The sequence below is a fragment of the Perca flavescens genome, chromosome 5, assembly GCF_004354835.1.
Source record: "Perca flavescens isolate YP-PL-M2 chromosome 5, PFLA_1.0, whole genome shotgun sequence".
NCBI lineage: Eukaryota > Metazoa > Chordata > Actinopteri > Perciformes > Percidae > Perca > Perca flavescens.
Window position 1 is genome coordinate 19351066 of NC_041335.1, and position 19379 is coordinate 19370444.

General features: G+C 40.6%; 1 protein-coding gene across 1 annotated transcript in view; it reads left to right on the plus strand.

Moving 5' to 3' along the window:
* unc5ca (unc-5 netrin receptor Ca) overlaps window positions 1-19379 on the plus strand; it is a 104418-nt gene that overhangs the window by 22248 nt on the left and 62791 nt on the right. Inside the window, exons 3-4 of the mRNA XM_028579138.1 lie at window positions 1326-1469; window positions 14485-14588. Coding sequence (XP_028434939.1) covers window positions 1326-1469; window positions 14485-14588 — 248 coding nt within the window. The remainder of the gene's footprint in view (window positions 1-1325; window positions 1470-14484; window positions 14589-19379) is intronic.

Consider the following 19379-nt stretch of genomic DNA (forward strand, 5'->3'; position numbering starts at 1 on the left):
GAGTTCCCTCTTTTACTTTTCAATCTCTTCCATCTTTGTTTCCCTTCTTATATATCTAGATTTTTGTTGTAACTCAAAAGCCATGTCTCCCCATCTCCCAGCTAGCTTCACAAAAACATTTGTTGCCTTTCTTACTCTTTGCCCTCATGGGTTTCTCTTTAATTCTCTTGCCAGCCATTAATGGCCTTTGGTCCATCACATTCCTGCTCACTGGGTTTCACTTTTTGCCTTCCTCTTGGTCCCCTTTGCCTTTGCACTGACATGCTTACTTAAACTGTCTCTCAATTTCTCTGGCAGAAGGAACTTACTGAGAGTCTTCATAAGTAATAAGCCCAAGTCAGATTTGTGGAGCCCCATAGAGATTGTTGCTTGGGTCTTTGTAACACTTGCTGAACCTGAAATAAACTGCCAAGATCTCATAGCATTCTGCCTGTCTGCTCCCCAGTCCCCACATACTTTTACCTAAAACCCATTTTGATCTCCTTTCCTTTTCCTTTCTGTTTCACAGTTCATTGCCCTCTCCCACCTCTTATTCTGTCATCCTCTCTCTTTCTCTCACTATGCCTCTGTCATATTGCTCTCCATTACTTCTTCAAGTCTACTATTTCTCTAATTTCCCTCTCCCCTTTCTTTCTAGTTTGTGAGCTTAACCTTCTTTTCTTTCATCAGTCCCTCCTTGCACCCTCCTCCCACTTCATTTTTATTCATTATTCCTTTCTTTTGTCATGCATTTCCACAATTTTCTCAGTGCCTATTTTTTCCCTGCTTGTGCACCTGTGTTCTACCTGACCCTTTCCAATGTCCCCCATATTTTCATCCTGAGTTTATCCCTCGGTCCTCATTTCCTATTTTCCTCTGCAGTCTTCTCTCTCTGCTCCCTTGCAGTCCTATCAGTTGGGTGCAGCTATTTAAACCTCACACTTATTCTTCACATGGAGCTGCTTTCAAAACACCAGCGAAAACAGGGAATGGGAGACCAGAGTGAGATAAGTGCTAGAAGTGCAAAGGAACAATCTCACAAAGTTTACATTAAATCCGGAGAGACTTTACTAGTAGAATGACCTGGGTTTGTAAACAAGCAGCATATATTGTGTGATTATCTCCTGCTTTTATTTACTTGCTAAGAGTTTTACTGTTCACCGCTTTTGCTTCTTAAGCTAACATAAAGTCATATCACAAGGGTATAAGCTTAAATAGAATTTAACTTTTTCTGGTGGTTCTGTGAGAACTGGAACTTGACCATTTGAGGCAGTCTTCTTAAGCTTTAATCCAAATCTCAATTTATACTGCAAGTGATTCAACAATGCTTTTCCTTTCTTCTGCAGGTCTGGTCGTAAGAGAAGCCAGTATAGAAATCACACGGCAGCAGGTGGAGGAGCTGTTTGGTCCTGAAGATTACTGGTGTCAGTGCGTGGCCTGGAGCTCTGCTGGAACCACCAAAAGCCGCAAGGCGCATGTTCGCATTGCATGTGAGTACACTATTGTATGCACGCCTGTGAGGTTTAAAGACCAGTGGGTACTGTTCACACATGAGTATGGAGAGTATGGGTCAGTTCATTGCTCGTATACTCACAAAGTACATATTATCCTTCCAAAAAATTAAAAGATAGTTTGCAAATAAAGATGCACACAGACAATCCTACAGTACATGCACAGGCAAAGTTATCACCTTCACTCTGCTGGGTCTTGTTATGTAGATGTTTTTAAAATGAATGATTGCTGTCAGAGCTTGCCTCTAACAAATATGTGTTTCCTGTGACAGCTTCACAATAAAAGCCACCCTGTGTTTCGCCAGTTGAATGCTTTTAATGTGAACCAGCAGCAGTACGAAGTGTTCAGTTTGCATTAACAGTAATTTGATAGAACAGACGTTAGGAGAGTGAACAATGAGGCTGATATAAATGCGATAGAATTAAAAACGGTGAATTACATGTGTGCAACGTTTCCTGTGAATCCCTATTGTGTAGGCAACTTGTATCCTGTGCGGAAATGGCGGACTCCGCCACTAACAACAAAATATAGAGAGGTAATAAGAGATCATACTGAATAGGTAATAATGAAAAAAAAAAAAAAAATATATATATATATATATATATATATATATATATATATATATATAAATAGACTCAAAACTAGGTTTTATTTCATGAAAATTCAAGGATTATAACTTTGACGTCTATTAAGCTTTCCTTTGAGGTGTAGAGGCACATTGCTGTCATAAGGGTATATATTTTAACTAGAAACAACAAAGGCTCAGGAAAAAAACGTGTAGTTGGGTAGAACCTTCAAACTTGGTTTTACACTGAATGATATATGGTGGGGAACTTTCTAAACTGAGAATTAGCTCTATGTCTTCAGTAGCTTCCTGTTATGGTCTGGTGAACAATTTAATTTGACAACTGGGAGTCTGACTATAAGGTCACCAAAAGAACACAGGCCAGACTAAATCCAGGCAGACTCAATATCACTCTAGCAGAGAGTGTTACCATGTCACACAGTGATCACATGGGGAAATCATTTTAGGATTGTTAGACCCAAACAACAGTCCAGGGGGGGAAAGAAAAGGTTGAATCCTGTTGTGAGTGATGGTCACTTGATGGCTCTGCAGCAACTGTGTGGCAAGGGAGTTGAGATGTTTGATAGAAATCACCTAAAAAAGGCCTTGTTCGTTCTTTCAATGTAAGCCTCATATAACAAAATGGATTGTTCCTTCAAAGCTCCTTTCACTGGCCTGAAAATTGAACCCGCAACAAGTTTTCCAAGCATCATTGCTCCGTTCAATTCTGCCATATAAGACAACTGGGACTCATCTGAGTGCTCAGGTTATAAAAAGGTCAAGCAGAAAAGAAATGCCAATAATAAAATAGACCCCACCTCTCCGGTTTACCTGTCTTACTCTGACAGTGTGGCTCTGCTTGACTGAACTCTCAAAAGGACATCTGGGGGCTTTGATAGAGTCCATTCAGCAGACACTCAGAACAAACTGCACACATCCCAATATATAGTACTTTAACAGACAGTATCACTCTAACAGACGTGCACCCTGGAAATCGTGTTTTCCCAGGTTGGTCTTATTCGTGCTGCAGAAGGAAATCCATCATGCTGACCCTTGTTTTTCATTCAGGCTATTTAATTTGGCTGTAAATATGTCTCACATTTGCACTTTTGTAGAGCTTGGTTGTTTCATTTATTTATGTATTATATATTTTATAGACCACTACACCATATTGTAAATTGGCCCTGTAGCAGATTATTTAAATATAATACATATACACTTGTTCATTCATAGAAAAATGACCTGACTCACGCTTAGACAATATAACACAATATACAATACAGTATACCAGTTGTGTGGAAGTACTGCAGCAACATATTTCTCAATTATTTTGGCTTGTAACACCATTTGAATTTAGAACACAGCCTCACTACTTTCTGCATTGCTTTGGTATGTGAGGATGTTTTTCTGTCTGTCAGCAGAGAGTTAGTGACACAGTCAGAAATATCCTTCTAAGCTCCACTAATAACATTCTCGAATGAAATGGGCCCTCCTCGGGGTGCAGTGAAAGCTGGGCAATGTGCTGTTTTTGGCTAACGTCCGGGCTGATACATGCTGAGAGACGGATGCAGGCAAGCGTACATATACGTACAGGCTTCTGAGATTCTCAGAGGTAAACACGTGAACGTAGACACCAGCAACACAGACATGCACACATACTGAGAACTGAAGGCCACATTGTTCAGTTGCAACAAGGTAGCTGATCAGCCTGCATCACTCTATGACTTACAACATGCATGCCATCAATATCATCAGGTAGCACCAGCTGTCAGCAAGTATAATGCCACATCAACACAGTTAGTCCAAGCACCTCAGTTTTCCCTTTTCCTTAGTCTATATCCTCAAAGTTCCACTTCCGGGATTGCTCCGGTGCCGCAGGAAATTCTCCTGGATGCATGTCTTTTCGCCGATGTCCGTTTCCTTTCACTTTTTTTATGTTGGAATGATAATAAACCAGAGCACGTTTTTCTCCCATCCCGGAATGCTATGTGGACTAGCCAGACCCTCCTCCGCAGCGTTGTGGAGGAAGGTCTGGCAAAGCGAGACTACTTTTTCCTTAATTGTCCTGTTTTATGTATTATCTGTTTGTTTTTTTTTACTTCTGTTTTTTTTTTTGTTTTTTGTCTGCCTCAAACAGATTATATATATATATATATATATATATATATATATATATATATATATATATACTGTATATACAGTGGGGGAAATAAGTATTTGACCCATTGCTGATTTTGCAGGTTTGCCCACTTACAAAGAATGCAAAAATCTACAATTTTAATCATATGTACATTCTAACAGTGAAAGACAGAATCCCAAAGAAAATTCCAGAAAATCACATCATATGAATTTATTAAAATTGATAACCATCTGATGAGGAAAAACAAGTATTTGACCCCCTGGACAAACAGCAAGTATTCTGGCTCATACAAGCCAGTTAGTCTTTCTTTAAGACACAGCCCCAATCCGAACCAATTATCTACATCAAATACACCTGCCTCACCTTGTTACCTGTATAAAAGACACCTGTCAACACCCAAACAACCAGCATCCAACATCACCACCATGGGCAAGACCAAAGAGCTTTCTCACGGACATCAGGGACAAGATTGTTGATCTGCACAAGGCTGGGATGGGCTACAAGAGAATCGGAAAGCAACTTGGAGAGAAAAGATCAACTGTCGGTGCAGTTATCAGGAAATGGAAGAAGCACCACACCACCGCCAACCTCCCTCGGTCTGGGCCTCCACACAAGATCTTGCCTCGTGGGGTGTCCCTGATCATGCGAACGGTGAGGAATCATCCCAAAACCACAAGGGGGAACTGATGAATCAACTGAAGGCAGCTGGGACCACAGTTACAAAAGAAACGGTTGGTAACACACTCACGCCGTCATGGATTGAAATCCTGCAGCTCACGCAAGGTCCCCTGCTCAAGAAGAAACATGTACAGGCCCGCATGAAGTTCGCCATTCACCACCTGGACGACTCAGAAGAGGCCTGGAAGAAGGTGATGTGGTCAGATGAGACCAAAGTAGAACTTTTTGGCCTCAACTCAACTCGTCGTGTTTGGAGGGCAAAGAACACCGAGTACAACCCAAAGAACAACATCATGTTTTGGGGGTGCTTTTCAGCCAAGGGGACGGGACAACTCCATCGTATTGAGAGGAGGATGGACGGGGCCATGTATCGTGGAATTCTGGACCGACATCTCCTTCCCTCAGTGAGAGAGCTGAAGATGCGTCGAGGATGGGTGTTTCAGCACGACAACGACCCTAAGCACACCGCCAAAGCAACAAAAGAGTGGCTGAAGAAGAAGCACATCAAGGTTCTGGAGTGGCCTAGCCAGTCTCCAGACCTGGATCCGATTGAAAATCTTTGGAGGGAGCTTAAAATTGAGTTGCCAGGCGACAACCTCGAACCTGAATGATTTGGAGGCTGTCTGCAGGGAGGAGGGCCAACATCCCTGCCGAAATGTGCACAAACCTTGTCACCAACTATAAAAACCGTTTGACATCTGTGCTGGCCAATAATGGTTTTTCTACAAAATATTAACATGCTGTTTGTCCAGGGGGTCAAATACTTGTTTTTCCTCATCAGATGGTTATCAATTTTAATAAATTCATATGATGTGATTTTCTGGAATTTTCTTTGGGATTCTGTCTTTCACTGTTAGAATGTACATATGATTAAAATTGTAGATTTTTGCATTCTTTGTAAGTGGGCAAACCTGTAAAATCAGCAAGGGGTCAAATACTTATTTCCCCCACTGTATATACCTTATATAAGGCACCAACAATACTCTACTACTTCTGCTACCAATATACTTATAATAACATAAAAAATTACTTTGCATTACAGCAAAGCTAAAATAATTCTATATCTGGTCTTATTTACATAATTTGGACTGATCAAGGGCTGCCCATGTTTGTAAATGGAAACCAGTGTTCTACTCTAAATCATAAATCTTTTACACTTAATGACATTTTTTTTTTACATTGTATCAAAAGCAAACTAGCATGCTACCTATCTTGCATCATTTCCCCCCATTTTCAGTCACCTTTATTCACATAGGGTGGGTATACGTATAATATTTCACACACATAAGACCTCTTCCGGAGGTTTGGTGGGGGGGTGGTGATGGAGGAGGCCTCTGAGAAGGCTTGAATGGCCAATAGATATCAGGACGGAGAAAGATGATAGAACTCTCTCTCCTCTCTTTAACTTAACTCACTCTTTCTCTTCAGATCCCTCTCATTTCTTTTTATATTTCTGTGTAGTGTGTATTTTTCTTCTGACTTTGTCTGTCCCTCCATCCTCACTTTCTCTCTTTGCGTTATAACAGTGATTTTTTTCCCTTAACCAGATCTGATTACACTCAGCCCAGTCTTGCGATAACCTTTTACTTTAAATCGACCCAACCTCCTGACCTACCCCGCTTTCCGCTCCTATTTGGATCTACTGTTGTGATTAAAATGCTTCCTGGCAGCTAGAGCTTGCTGAGCAAAGTGTCTTTTCTACCGCACCATGCAATAGCAATTCAGCATTTCTCTCCTGCATTTCCATCTCTTCTTCCCACTCGTTTTCTTATTTCTCCTTTTTCATTGTCTCCTCTTTTAGTTTTTTTCTTGCTTTGCTCATCTTGTGCTTATTGTTTCGTTTGGTCACTCGTGCTTTCTTTTTTTTACCTCTATCTTTCTCCTTCTCCACCATCTTCAGGCTGTTTTAATAACTGTAGAATTAACACTTCAAGTCATTATCTGAATATGCAGTGTGTAGCTAGATAATGAAGATCAGTGTTGCGGCTGTTAAAGTGTCAAACACACAATCAGAGATATTAAATGTCAGTGATTTGTTGGTCTTTTGGAGCAGGGTACTTTAGCTAGTTTATGATTGTGCGCAGGCAGCTTAATTCAAGTTCATTAAACAGGTGAGACAAACACATTCTCACACTCGCACAGCAGTGCAGGCACGTACACAGGGGTAAGCGAAACACAGACACTTACGGTACATACACACAAATGTGCATGCAGTGTCAGTCATGCTCTTTGGCCCTGCAGCTATCAGGTCAAGTCTTTCTCCTTCAACGGATTAGCAATGTGTCAAGGACGCGCGCATGCGTGCACACACACACACACACACACACACACACACACACACACACACACACACACACGCATATACACACACAAACACAAACACCCAGAGACACACACATTCCAGATGATGGCAGTTTGTTCTGCCACCTTCCACTGAGACATGTGTGTGCATAGTAATCAGAGTCCAGACATTCGGGGACACAGCAACCCAGGCAGGCAGCTACTTGTGTCAACTGGAAAATGTCTGTTAGGGAATTTCTCTTCTGTTTTGTTTATGATGTAAATGTCTCAGCTGCATGAATTTAGATTTTCCTTCAATCATGGATGAATTAGACCAAGGAAAACAAGGCCCAACAGGGATTCCTTGTGTTAGATTTTAAGCATTGATTAAAACCAAATTGTTCTACACTCATTTAGACTTAAACCTGCATGCAGATTACAACAATATAGGCAGGCATTTATAACCCAGCACCTGGAAACAACTGTAGTGTGTTAGCCAACCTTTCTGGTATGAAACTTGCTTTGCAGCGCAGAAACCAAATTCCCCCAACAACCTCATGGCATTTAACCTTTTTTGCATGAAATGGTCTGCTTAGCGGTTTCATTAATGCACAGACAAATCAGAACTGATACGCCAAAAGATCCATGCTGTTTCTCCCTCCACACTCACCCTGACACTTTTGCAAACACTGTCAGTGGAAAACCTTCAGTGTTTTTCTCTGGATGACATCATCAAGAGAGTCTTGGTTTCTGGCTCTGAGAGAGACTTCACGATGATCACAAACACTGAATAAACATTTTTATAGTGAGAACCCATAGTGTGTGTGTCTGTGTGGATGTGTGGTTATGATGTCTCACCATCGCTGAGGTTTTTCCCAGATGTCAGGGACTGCTTCAGCGTACTTTAAACTGTTATGGTGGTGAGCCACAGTGATGATTTAACACACACGACTGAAGTCACTTAAAAGCCCAACTGTGAGAAAAATAACATACATAACAATCTGCATTATATACTTTTTTTGTACATTAACATTATTTTTCAAGAGAAATAAAGGAACCACTCTTAGGCAGGCAGAAGGGATCGTCAGCTCTCGTTAACCCATAGAGTCGCTGAGGTGTCTCCCAGAACGATATGTATGGCATAAGTTAAAGGTTAAAACAAAAACAGAATGATATTTCCATAAATTAACTCAATAAAATTTTGTTGTTAAGCATTAAGTAAAAAAGCAGATTTAGCTGGCAGATGACTCTGAATGGCTGAATTTTATTTCCCAAAGTGGTCAATACATCACTAGAGCTGAGATACTATATGAAGATTAAAAGTCAAAAATATCTTTTCAGATGAAACAACATTTTTTGGACAATTTCCTTTTTATATCAATGTAACATTGACATTGTATGGACTAACATACAAAAGTAAGACTCTTACAACTAATAGCCTAAAGGAAAGTCTGTGATGACATGCAAAGCTAAACAGATTATTTTTTTTCTTTTAAATTGAAATACATCCATGTTAGATTTAAACTTTTTTGAAATCATGATTTGCCTTCACTGGGGATCTTTCATTCGTTGTGCTTCAGAGTGCCAGTGCCATGTCAGCGAATAGAGTTGTTTACTTGTTCAAAACTTGACACTGGATGGAAAGACCTTGTCTGATGTCCCGGGCTGATCACAGGTTGGGAAGTGTTGAAATGACAGGGTGCAAAGTTGGAGACTCTCTAAAGTCACTTAGAGAAAATGACTCCCTATATAACCACACTGAAAATGACTGACACTCAAAGTCACAGTCTACCTTCAGTTCTTCCTTTTTTATCTTTTGGAGCTTTATTGGTTATTTGAAGACGTAATTATGAGTACCCAAATGTTGAAGAGGTACTCATAAACAGCTACAGCCTTAAACACCCTGTGGCCTTAGGATATATTTATGTTGTCATAAAAAAAATAAAAAAAATACTTTCATGATATTGCACAAACAAACTATTACATGAAAGCCATATCAAAACCTGTTAGAAAAATACAAATACTGTATATGGTTATCAAGCAAAATATTATAACTTTAATATAACTTAATCCTTTTGAAATCACAGCATTTAATGAGTTCCCTGAGCAGAAAGCAATACAAATTCACCTCATGATCTTAATATAGCTGCTACAGCAGGAACTCTTTGATTGTTCGCAAGTTAGATATTTATCATTTAATACAATTGCATTTTAATTATAAACCCATTTACATTAAATTTTTTCCTAATGTTTATTAAATACCACCTTACCTTCTTTTGTGCTTAATCACTTACATCATTTGGTTGTTGTTTTTTTTTAATCCAGAGGTCTGATTGTTTCCATGCCACTGTGCAGGAAATTGGATGTCTAAATTATCCTCTCTGAGACTTGTGGAGAGTACTTTGCTTGCTACTTTCTTTCCAAGTAGCTCACATTGCTCTTTATTGCTTGAGCTCCACCAGGGGAAACCGTTATGATTTGGCATGGGTAGCATGCAGGCAGAGACACCCATTTTGGATAATTGCTTTGAAATGTGCTTATGTAGAGGAGCCTGAGGCAACAAACTCACCACAAACATAATAACAGTTTTAGTTGAGCAGTGGAAGAAGTTTTAGAGGGAGAGCGAAGGAGGCGAAGAAAGACAAGGGGGTGGGAGGGAAAAAGAAGAGGTTATGCAAGAAAGGTCATTTTCAGAATATATGCTTACACTGCTTTATTGTGTATGTATAAGGGAGTTCACACTGAATAAGGTTGCCCTCTGCACATTTCAACCCTGTTGTGGTTGGAAGTTGTTCAGTGAATTTCTCATTGCTTTTGTTATATTTATGAAGCTTGATAGCATTATCTGCAGTTTAGGAGTGAAGTGGGGTCAGTGAATTGATAGGACACAGCTGTCCTTCCTCTCCTGTGCACATATTTCCCTTGGGCACATATTTGCACACATGTACAAAAACACACCTTCAGTTGAAGTACATTCATGGTCCCCTGGTGTCATGAACACAATGTCACATTCCCTCTTTCTCTAAAACACACACATTCTCTTAAAGACAAACTATTGCTACAAAGTGGCAAACATTTTGTCTGTCATAGCCCGCTAGCTTAGCACTAGGTGTGAACGTGTGTGTGTGTGTGTGTGTGTGTGTGTGTGTGTGTATTGTCTGTTCATCCCCTGAGTGGTTTGCTTTAATCTCCTTTAATTTCATTCTCAATCTTTATGGAGATCAACTCTCCCCACCACCACCTCCTCATTTCACCATCTCCCTTACTAATTAAGACCAGGAAATTGTTCCTGGAATTGGCTGGCATGAGCAAAGTATGTCTCACCCCTCAATCACTTCCTCATTCTCTTCTTGTGTCTGCAGTTTTTTTTTTTCTTCTTTTTTTTGTGTGTGTGTTTGCTTGTGTTAGTCTGTTTTTCTGTTCCACAGTGGACATGTTTGTGTTTGTTCTGTCTCCATGTATGCGTTGTGGCCGCTTGTTAGTCTCCATCTCCTGTGTGTATTTTTCTCAATGTGACAGCATCGCACCGTCTCTATCGTTCTCTCTTTATCTTTCGGTATCTGTCAGTGTACGTGTGTCTCTGTGTGTTGTGTTGGTAGCCATGTGGTGGATTTAGGGCTGAAGCTTTGGGTGATTACTCCCATAATGAACCATCATGCTCTGTTCAGGCTGTCGTCCCCCACAGGGATTGACTGTATTATGAAGTTATCATTTAGCCTCAGCAATACTCTCTGTCCTCACATAACTCTTTTAGCTCTCCACACGCAATCTGATAATGATTTGATTGGTAGTGTATGAAATTAAACCTTGTCAACTAGGTGGGAAGGTGTTCTGAAGCGTTTTGGAAATTTTAAAAGCTTTGTCAGTGGTTTATCCTCTAGAAGGCAGACACCGTGATCACCTCTAATGCCTTGTTCACACATACAGTTTCAAATATGGCAGGTTCTTATATCCCATGAGTCTGTACCTCATCTCCTGCTGCTTTTTGACTTGCTTACATAGTATACAATATTTACCTTGCAATATACTGTATGGTATTGAAACTGTTTAGTACAACAATGCACACACAGCAGGCTGATAGGAAACACATTAGGTGTGTGACACAGTTACACACACAGTGAGTTTTCTTATGTTAAAACAGACTTTTCTTCCAGAAGTTTACGTGCAAAACTCTTAACCACTTTATTACCAGCCACGGCAGCGTCACTGGTATTGTTTTCAGTGTGTGTGTGTGTGTGTGTGTGTGTGTGTGTGTGTGTGTGTGTGTGTGTGTGTGTGTGTGTGTGTGTGTGATGGCAGAATGTGGTCCTGGAGACACCTACTGTAGCGAACTACCAAAGAAGCGGTTTTGAGTAATTTGCCAGGTGTTTTATAGGTCTGTGGCCAGATTTTGTAACCGTGATAGTGTCACAACCGTGCAAGACACAGTCACGGAAATTTAAAGGTGTGTAACATGACATCAAAATGAAGGTGAAGAGGGTCCGAGCAAGGGCGTCGGAAGTAGCGGGATAGGAAGTAGGGAAGCCTTCCAATTTGGTGTCGCAGCCGGTCTGATCCTAACGCAAGATAGTCTCTAGGCAAATTCCCAAATTACATGCAAATAGCTCATTTTTGCACTTATAGCTTAAGTGTAGGTTTTCTCTCTTAGAATATTAAACATTTTCCACTCATTGCTCAGACATTCATCTAATCACAACCGTTCCTTTCACTTCTCCAGTATTTGAGTCTGCCTTTGTGAATGAGGGAGAGAGTGATTCATTATTACAAATTCAAAATATTTAAAATGATAAAACTAGCTTGTGTGAATTGTTTTTTTGAAGGCTCGATTCAGAGTTCTTATACTTTTGTAAGCTGATGCACATATTATCTCTTCCTTTTTCTTTCTAAGATTGGGATCATGATATTGTGAAGTGATGTAAGTATTTGATTGGTAAAAAACAAGCAGGTGGTTTTAGTATTAAGAAAGAGTAAAGTGGTCCTGCTGTGTGCTGCCAACTTCTCCCTCCTTCCTGAACTCTCTTTCTGCCTCTCATCTTTCAACCCCCCCACCCGCTACCCAGACTTCTACCTTCCTTATACCCCCATCCTATTTCACCTCTCCTTCTCTTTCACTCCTTCTATGTCTGTTAGCCACTGTAAGGTGACTGTCCTGATGAAATACCCAGAGAGTGACTCTGAGTCGACCGGTTCAGTATTAAAAAATGTTCTATCCGGTGTGTGTTAGTGTATGTGTGTTCACTAATGGTGTACCACAGCTGACAGAGAAGGTGATTAAGAGCACACCTGGGAACCAGGAGAGTAAAAGGACGCAAGGATAACACACACACACACACACACACACACACACACACACCCGCTGTGTCGAAAGTTTTCGGTATGGTTTTAAAAACTAAAGGACAGAGGAGAGAGGATTTGTGTTCCACAGCTGCAGCCATCCTTTACAAACTAACAAAGTCACTTTTCAAACTCTTCAAAGTGAACAAGTTTTTTAGTATTACTATCTGAAACATTGTATCAGTTAAATGTTGCTGTTGACGGCGCGTATATCAACAGACCTCTGCATATCACTTTGAAATACTCACATCCTGCATCTGCAGATATGTAGCCAATTAATCTTCCTTACATGCTGACATGCGTTTAATTCAAAGTTAAAAATACACTCCAAAGTACAGAATTAGAATGTACAAAATAGCTTTGCTAATCATTTTATCCAGATCATACTTGTCTCATACTAGTCTTTATACTCTCGATTCTAGGAGAAATCAGATCGTAAACCTTTGAGTTACACCCAAAAGCTTGAATGAAAAAAAATCTCCACCCCCTCCATATGTTCTTATTTAGAAATCCATCACACCATCGGATCAGCATAAAGTCACCTGCTAAATCCTGTAACACTGCCACCCCTCTCAGGTTACAATTTGTTTTATGGCCTTTTCTATGGCAAGCTAATTATTTGAACATGTGTTAAGCTCAGCTGCCTATGTAGGCATACACGCATACATTACTGTATGCAACATTGCAGCAGACTAGGGAGGTGATCAGAAAAGTGAATAAATAAAGAGTAAATATGGAGCATTGCAGTGTAAGAGGTAGCCCTAGGCAGGATGTTTATAAAGTAGTGAAATAAAGAGTTGCAGAGGCAAGAATACTCAACATTATCTGCAAAATGGTTTCCCGTTTTAAACTCTCTCAATGAATGTATGATTAAAACAAAGATGCAGAGAAAAATGTATTTGGCATAACGATCAGTTAAACAAAACAGTCCTTCCATCCATCCACCCACAAGGGTTTTTGTGTTTCCTCTCACATCCTTATTCGCCTTCCCTCCATTCTCCTTTCTTTTGTCTTTCCATTTTCTGTTGTTCTTATTTAAATATCTAGCTAATTGTCTTAAAGTCTGCTACTGTGAGGATTTTTTTCACCCCAAAATGAAAACAGCTGAACCCTCTCTGAAACATTCTGTGGAACAAATGGCAGTGCATTCCACGCCGCTTTGTAATACTGTCATTCATCACAGCATGTGGACCATTAGTGTGAATCATTTATTGTCTTTGGCCTGCTTGAGATCCTGAAACTCTGGCAGTATATATGAAATGAAGTTTAAAGATTGTGCGTAGTGATTGGGGGGTGAGCATGCAACAAAGCAGCCTGTGTATAGTGTGTGGAAGCAGCTAAAGCACTTGATGACGCATGATCGTGTGTGTGTGTGTGTGTGTGTGTGCGCGCGCACCCTGTGTGAGCATTACTTCACTTCAAGAATATACAGCTAAGTGTTTTTCCTTGTTGTGTACATTTCTAAAGTGCCCTGAGAGTGGAAGAAGTCAACATATGCATGGCTGACTTCAATCACCAACTCCATAATTACTGTGTCATTGTTGCTGGAGAAATGAGGTAAAGAGCCATGTTTACAATGACATGGCAGTATCTCCTAAATGTGTTCCCTGACTGATGATTCACAGGATGCTTTTGCAAAATAGCCTCCCACAAAAGTCCGGTTTTCATTAAGACTTTCTGCTCTTTATAGAATTCTTGGAGTTGCTGTTGTATGTTATTATTCCAGGGTTGTCCTGGTTAGAGATGAAATCATTACGAATGACCAGTAGTTTGATCATTTAAATTCAAGGTCTCGGCCTTTGTTGATAATGTTTTCATTGGCTACCTAAGCAAAGTTTTCACCACCATATCATAACATAACAGTATCACTTCTAAAAAGTCAATATGTTATCTAGTATCATTATGATCTAATCCCCACAACGATTTTGTCATATTCTCTCTGGCTCACCTTATAACCTGCCTTAAGTTTCCTGTCTTTCTGTGTCTCTTTCCTCAGACCTGAAGAAGTCATTTGAACAGGAACCCTTGGGAAAGGAAGTATCTCTGGAGCAGGAAGTGCTGTTACAGTGTCGCCCTCCAGAGGGCATACCAGCTGCTGAGGTACGTTCAGCGTTATTGTTAACCTCCTCCCAGGGTGAATGTAAAGCAAGACAACAGATTAAGAGATCCGAATGTGTGCAACAATAAACTTTTAAAATAACACATTATAGCATTACTAATAATAAGTAAACATTATTAGTTATGATTTAATTGTTTGTTAACAGTAACGCAACTATTATTTTAAGTTTAATTAACTATCAATTTATCATTAATAAGTGATAGTTATTATAAGGTGTTACCGAATCATCAAGTGGAATTAACTTGGAAATGCCACAGCAAAGTCAGTTATTACAGATGTGACACTTTTTGAAATTGCCTGGGACTGTGAATGACAGACAGAGCATTGGTGGGGGCGGGCGCTCTTTCACAATCTGCACTCAGTGGATGAAGTGTGTGCTGAATAAAAATGCATTCTTACCCTTTTGACAAATTTTGTTAAATAGCCTTTTTTACTAGTGTTATGTCCAAGCAAAAACTGAAAAGACTTAATAATGTCAAAACCTAAATAACTGTAAGCACTCATTCCAACAAGGATAGTGCTAAATTATCATTTATTACCATTTAACTGATACAAATAATTAATTCAATCGACTTAATCGCAGTAGCAAAATGTTAATGTTTTAACATTAACACAAACAAGGACAATGTTTAGGTTTAGCATAACATGATTTCACATTTGTCTTATAAAGCACTGTTTCTTTGCGCAGAAACATTTGTGTTTAACTGTCACAGGGGGAAATCAGGGGATCTCGTTTTGAGTGACAGTTGCTTGAGAGTTCTGCTGCAACAAGGTATTGCTGATCCAAAGTTTAAAACTTAGACTTAACTGTCCCCTGAGAACCAATTTGAGTTGCAGCACAAGTTAAATCAAGGAAATCTCAGTGAGGGAGGGAATATAGGCTAAACGTCTGCGTTCTCTCTTACTGTGCCTGAGCTTTGCAGAAAATAATGAGGATAATTAATGAAAGTGGATTGCCTGATTTTGTTCAGAAAGACTGAAAAATACTGGCATGTTCCTTTTCATTAGCACAGATGTACATATTGCTGAAAACTGAACAGAAGTGAATACACGTGCAGTGAAGACGAAACAAAAAGCACAACTGGCTAACTTCTCTTAGGGGGGAGTTACTTTTGCCCCCTAGTGAAATGAGCACATCATTATTTTGGCCATTTAACTTTACTGCCTTGCTCAAGGACACTTTGATAAGCAAGGCCGACTTTATGAGGTCAGCGGTTCCCAGCAATGCTAGTAATTCGAACAGGTGTGGATTTCAAGTGCATGAACAGTGTGGTAAATCCATACATATTCACACTGTCCCAACACTATCCTCCTCAATGAAAGATTATATTGTGTATATGCTGCAACTACATTGTCAGCACATCGATATTTTACCCTCTCATCAAACGTGTTGCACAGTAAACATCCACTTTGTGAGAGCCACACGTGTCACTTCCACTCCCTGAGGGCCTTAACAACAGTGAATGTCATTCACAATTCAGATTTCTCTTTACTTTCCTGGTTTAATCTGGCTGCATTCCCACCTGAATGGATAAAAAGACATAATTTCATTTAGTTGGTCGCTGGGGAAGAGCAGCACAGCACTTGGAGAAGGCTGCGTTACCGCATAAGGAGTCTGTGAATCACGTTTTCACTCCTCAGGGTTTGATAGTCGTTTTCAATTGCACCTAAGTACACAGCTCCCCTGAGAGAAGGGGTGAGTGAGGCACTCAGGCAGACCGGCGTACAAAGTGAGGAAGAGTGTGTAGGGGGAAAGGCAGAGGTAAAGATGGGGGGAGGAGTGGTGGGGAAAAACGGAGCGGTCCTTTCCCATCCTTTCACCTCGAGAAATCTCTAATTCCTCTGGGGGAAATACATTGGTCGCAAATACCTTGGTCGAATTGTGACATCAACAGTTGGAGCCACAAAGACATGGAGTTTATTTTTCACTCATTGGGTCTCTCGCTTTCTGCCACATTAACACTCACACTCCTTCGTCTTGAAGACATATCTCAACACTATTGACTAATTACTACTGCTGCCTCATCTGCTTTCTTTAGTTTTGACATCTGGATCAATACAATACATCCATGCACACACGGATATGCACACACTAACACTCGATTTGCCATCTTTTCCATCCCTTTCTCCTGTCATAATGGGATCTCAGGGCAAATGGATTGGTCTGTCTCCCCTGTCTGCTGAAGCTGATTAGAGGGATTTAGGTTTAAAACCTGCTGATGACCTCAGGTTATAGCCCTGACTTCCTTTTTTTATCTCCTCTGACTTTCTATTTCGCTTTGTTCTTATCATGTCCATTCTTTTGCCATTTTCATTCTCTATTCCTTGTCATACACACACACACACACACACACACACACACACACACACACACACACACACACACAGTCACACATACAAACAAACACACAAACACACACACACACACACCCCACACACACACACACACAGCCATCTTTTTTTTGATTGACAGTTGTGATGTCCAGTGACCTCTCTAAAAATGTTCTAAACTTAGCGGTTGCGGTTGCCGTGTCGACCAGTTGACGACTGTTGTAAAGTTGTCAATGTGATGGGGTTGGTGCCCTGATACATGATACACACATCGTAATGACCAGCTGGCATCACGTGGCCGTCAGCATGCCACACCAAAGCCTTGACTACCACACACACACACTATTTACATTTATATTCACACAGCATCTGTATACATTCACATGCCAACATTCCAACAACTACCTGCGCAAATGCAACCTTAATGAAATACGCATGCACACGCACACGCGCACACACACACACACACGCACACACACACACACACACTCACCACACAACCTGCTATGTGCAGTCTACTGGCTTTGCCTGGCCTGTGGGGTCACTCCTCTTTGGATTTCAAGATTAAAAAATGTATTCAAGCTGTCAGACTGCTTCCTCTATTTCCTAATGAACCTCACATCAGTTGACTGTGGCTCAGATCTAAATTTCACATTGCTGCTTGGTTTCAGTGTAGATTTTTAAGAAACTTTGATGGACGATTCCGTTATCTTGATTGGTTTGGATGACCTCGGACCAGGAAAGAAATTCATAAATATAAAAACCAGAAATAAAAAGTCAACATTGTGCTGGACTTGATTCAAGTTCTCTGAATTCACCATCTGTGTCCATAAAGCCTTTTCTGTTGAACGGCTGAACCCTCCCTACAGAATCCAATAGCTTTCCATCAGCTTTTAAAGGCTTTCTATCACAGTCTAAAGAGATTTAGATGTTCTCAAGGATTTCACAATGCCTCAAATTGTGTCTCTCAGGAGCTTTAAATTGAAAGAGAGAGAGAAAAACACATATAGGAGACCGTCTGATGATGACATGAGCAGTACTGTCAGTGAAAAAGAAATAATGCCGTTGGTTTGTGTGTAGACATTTTCTTTGCAATTTTGGATAGGTTTGACCCTGAACTCTCAAGGCTAACAGTTGCTCAGCAGTTAAAATAATCCCTGGCTAATCTGTCCCTTAGTGTACCTCTTGTCGTGTGTGTGTGTGTGTGTGTGTGTGTGTGTGTGTGTGTGTGTGTGTGTGTGTGTGTGTGTGTGTGTGTGTGTGTGTGTGTGTGTGTGTGTGTGTGTGTGTGTGTGTGAGAATATTTATGTGTGTGCCTGTCTGCGTCTGTCTCTACATGTGAGTGATTACCCCAGCTGCTCTGAAATAAACACATCAGTGTGTGGTGACAGGCACTCCACATGTCTATCCCAAACACACTCACTCACTCACTCACTCACTCACTCACTCACTCACTCACTCACACACAGACACACACACACACACATAGTCAGACAGTAACTGGATATGTGTCTGGAGCCTGGTCAAGTTCCTGTTACATTCTTTACCACTCAATCCAACCACAACCTAAATTAGTGGAAGTAATTTGCTAGGATAATGGTTTATGATGAACTTAGACATTATCTGTCTAAGTGTAATCTTCCACTTCAGAAGATACATTCTAGAGGTCGACCGATTAATCGGCCGATTTTTTGGCATTTTTTACATAATCGGCATCGGCCAATATCAAGCCGATTAATAGGCAGGCGCATCTGCGGGCAGCCTGGTGTTGTTGTTATTGTGGAACACCTGTTCGACGCACGCTGCCCCAAGAGTCAATTACCAGCAGAGTGAGCAGACCTCACCCAGTGCCTAAGGAAGGAGCTGTTCCTCGGAGAAAACGGTAAGGATTACATTCTTAAAGTCCTATATATTTAATGAAAAACGTATGACATGTTACTGCCAACTTCGAGAAAAAAACATGAATGACATGACGTTCGGCTACTTTGGATATTAATAGCTGTCATGTCATGCTGTCATGTCACAATAATTAATCTAAAATTTTGCAATCACAGACAGTGGATCTGAGACTTTTATTATTTGTTCTGTTTGTGTGTCTATATTTGAGAGGGTTGTCAACTCAATGCAGAGAAAGAAGTTGTAGTTAAAAGAGACCACCGCACCATAGGCTAGTGAAGGACTGGCTTTGCTTTGCTAGCGTCGTTGCTAGGGTTGGTACAGAGTAGACCCGCTGCTAATACGGCACTTGTGCCTTAACGACCCGTATCTACCGGACCGAATAGCAGCGCGGATTTCTGTGAGTCACTGATATGCCTGCGTTGCTCTCTGATGCTCGAAAACGAATGTTAGAATAACAGAAACATCGCAGCATGTGACGCTAGTTAACATTACACTCGTCAGCAGCTAATGTTAGCCTACCGTTAGCTAGCAGATGGATTAAA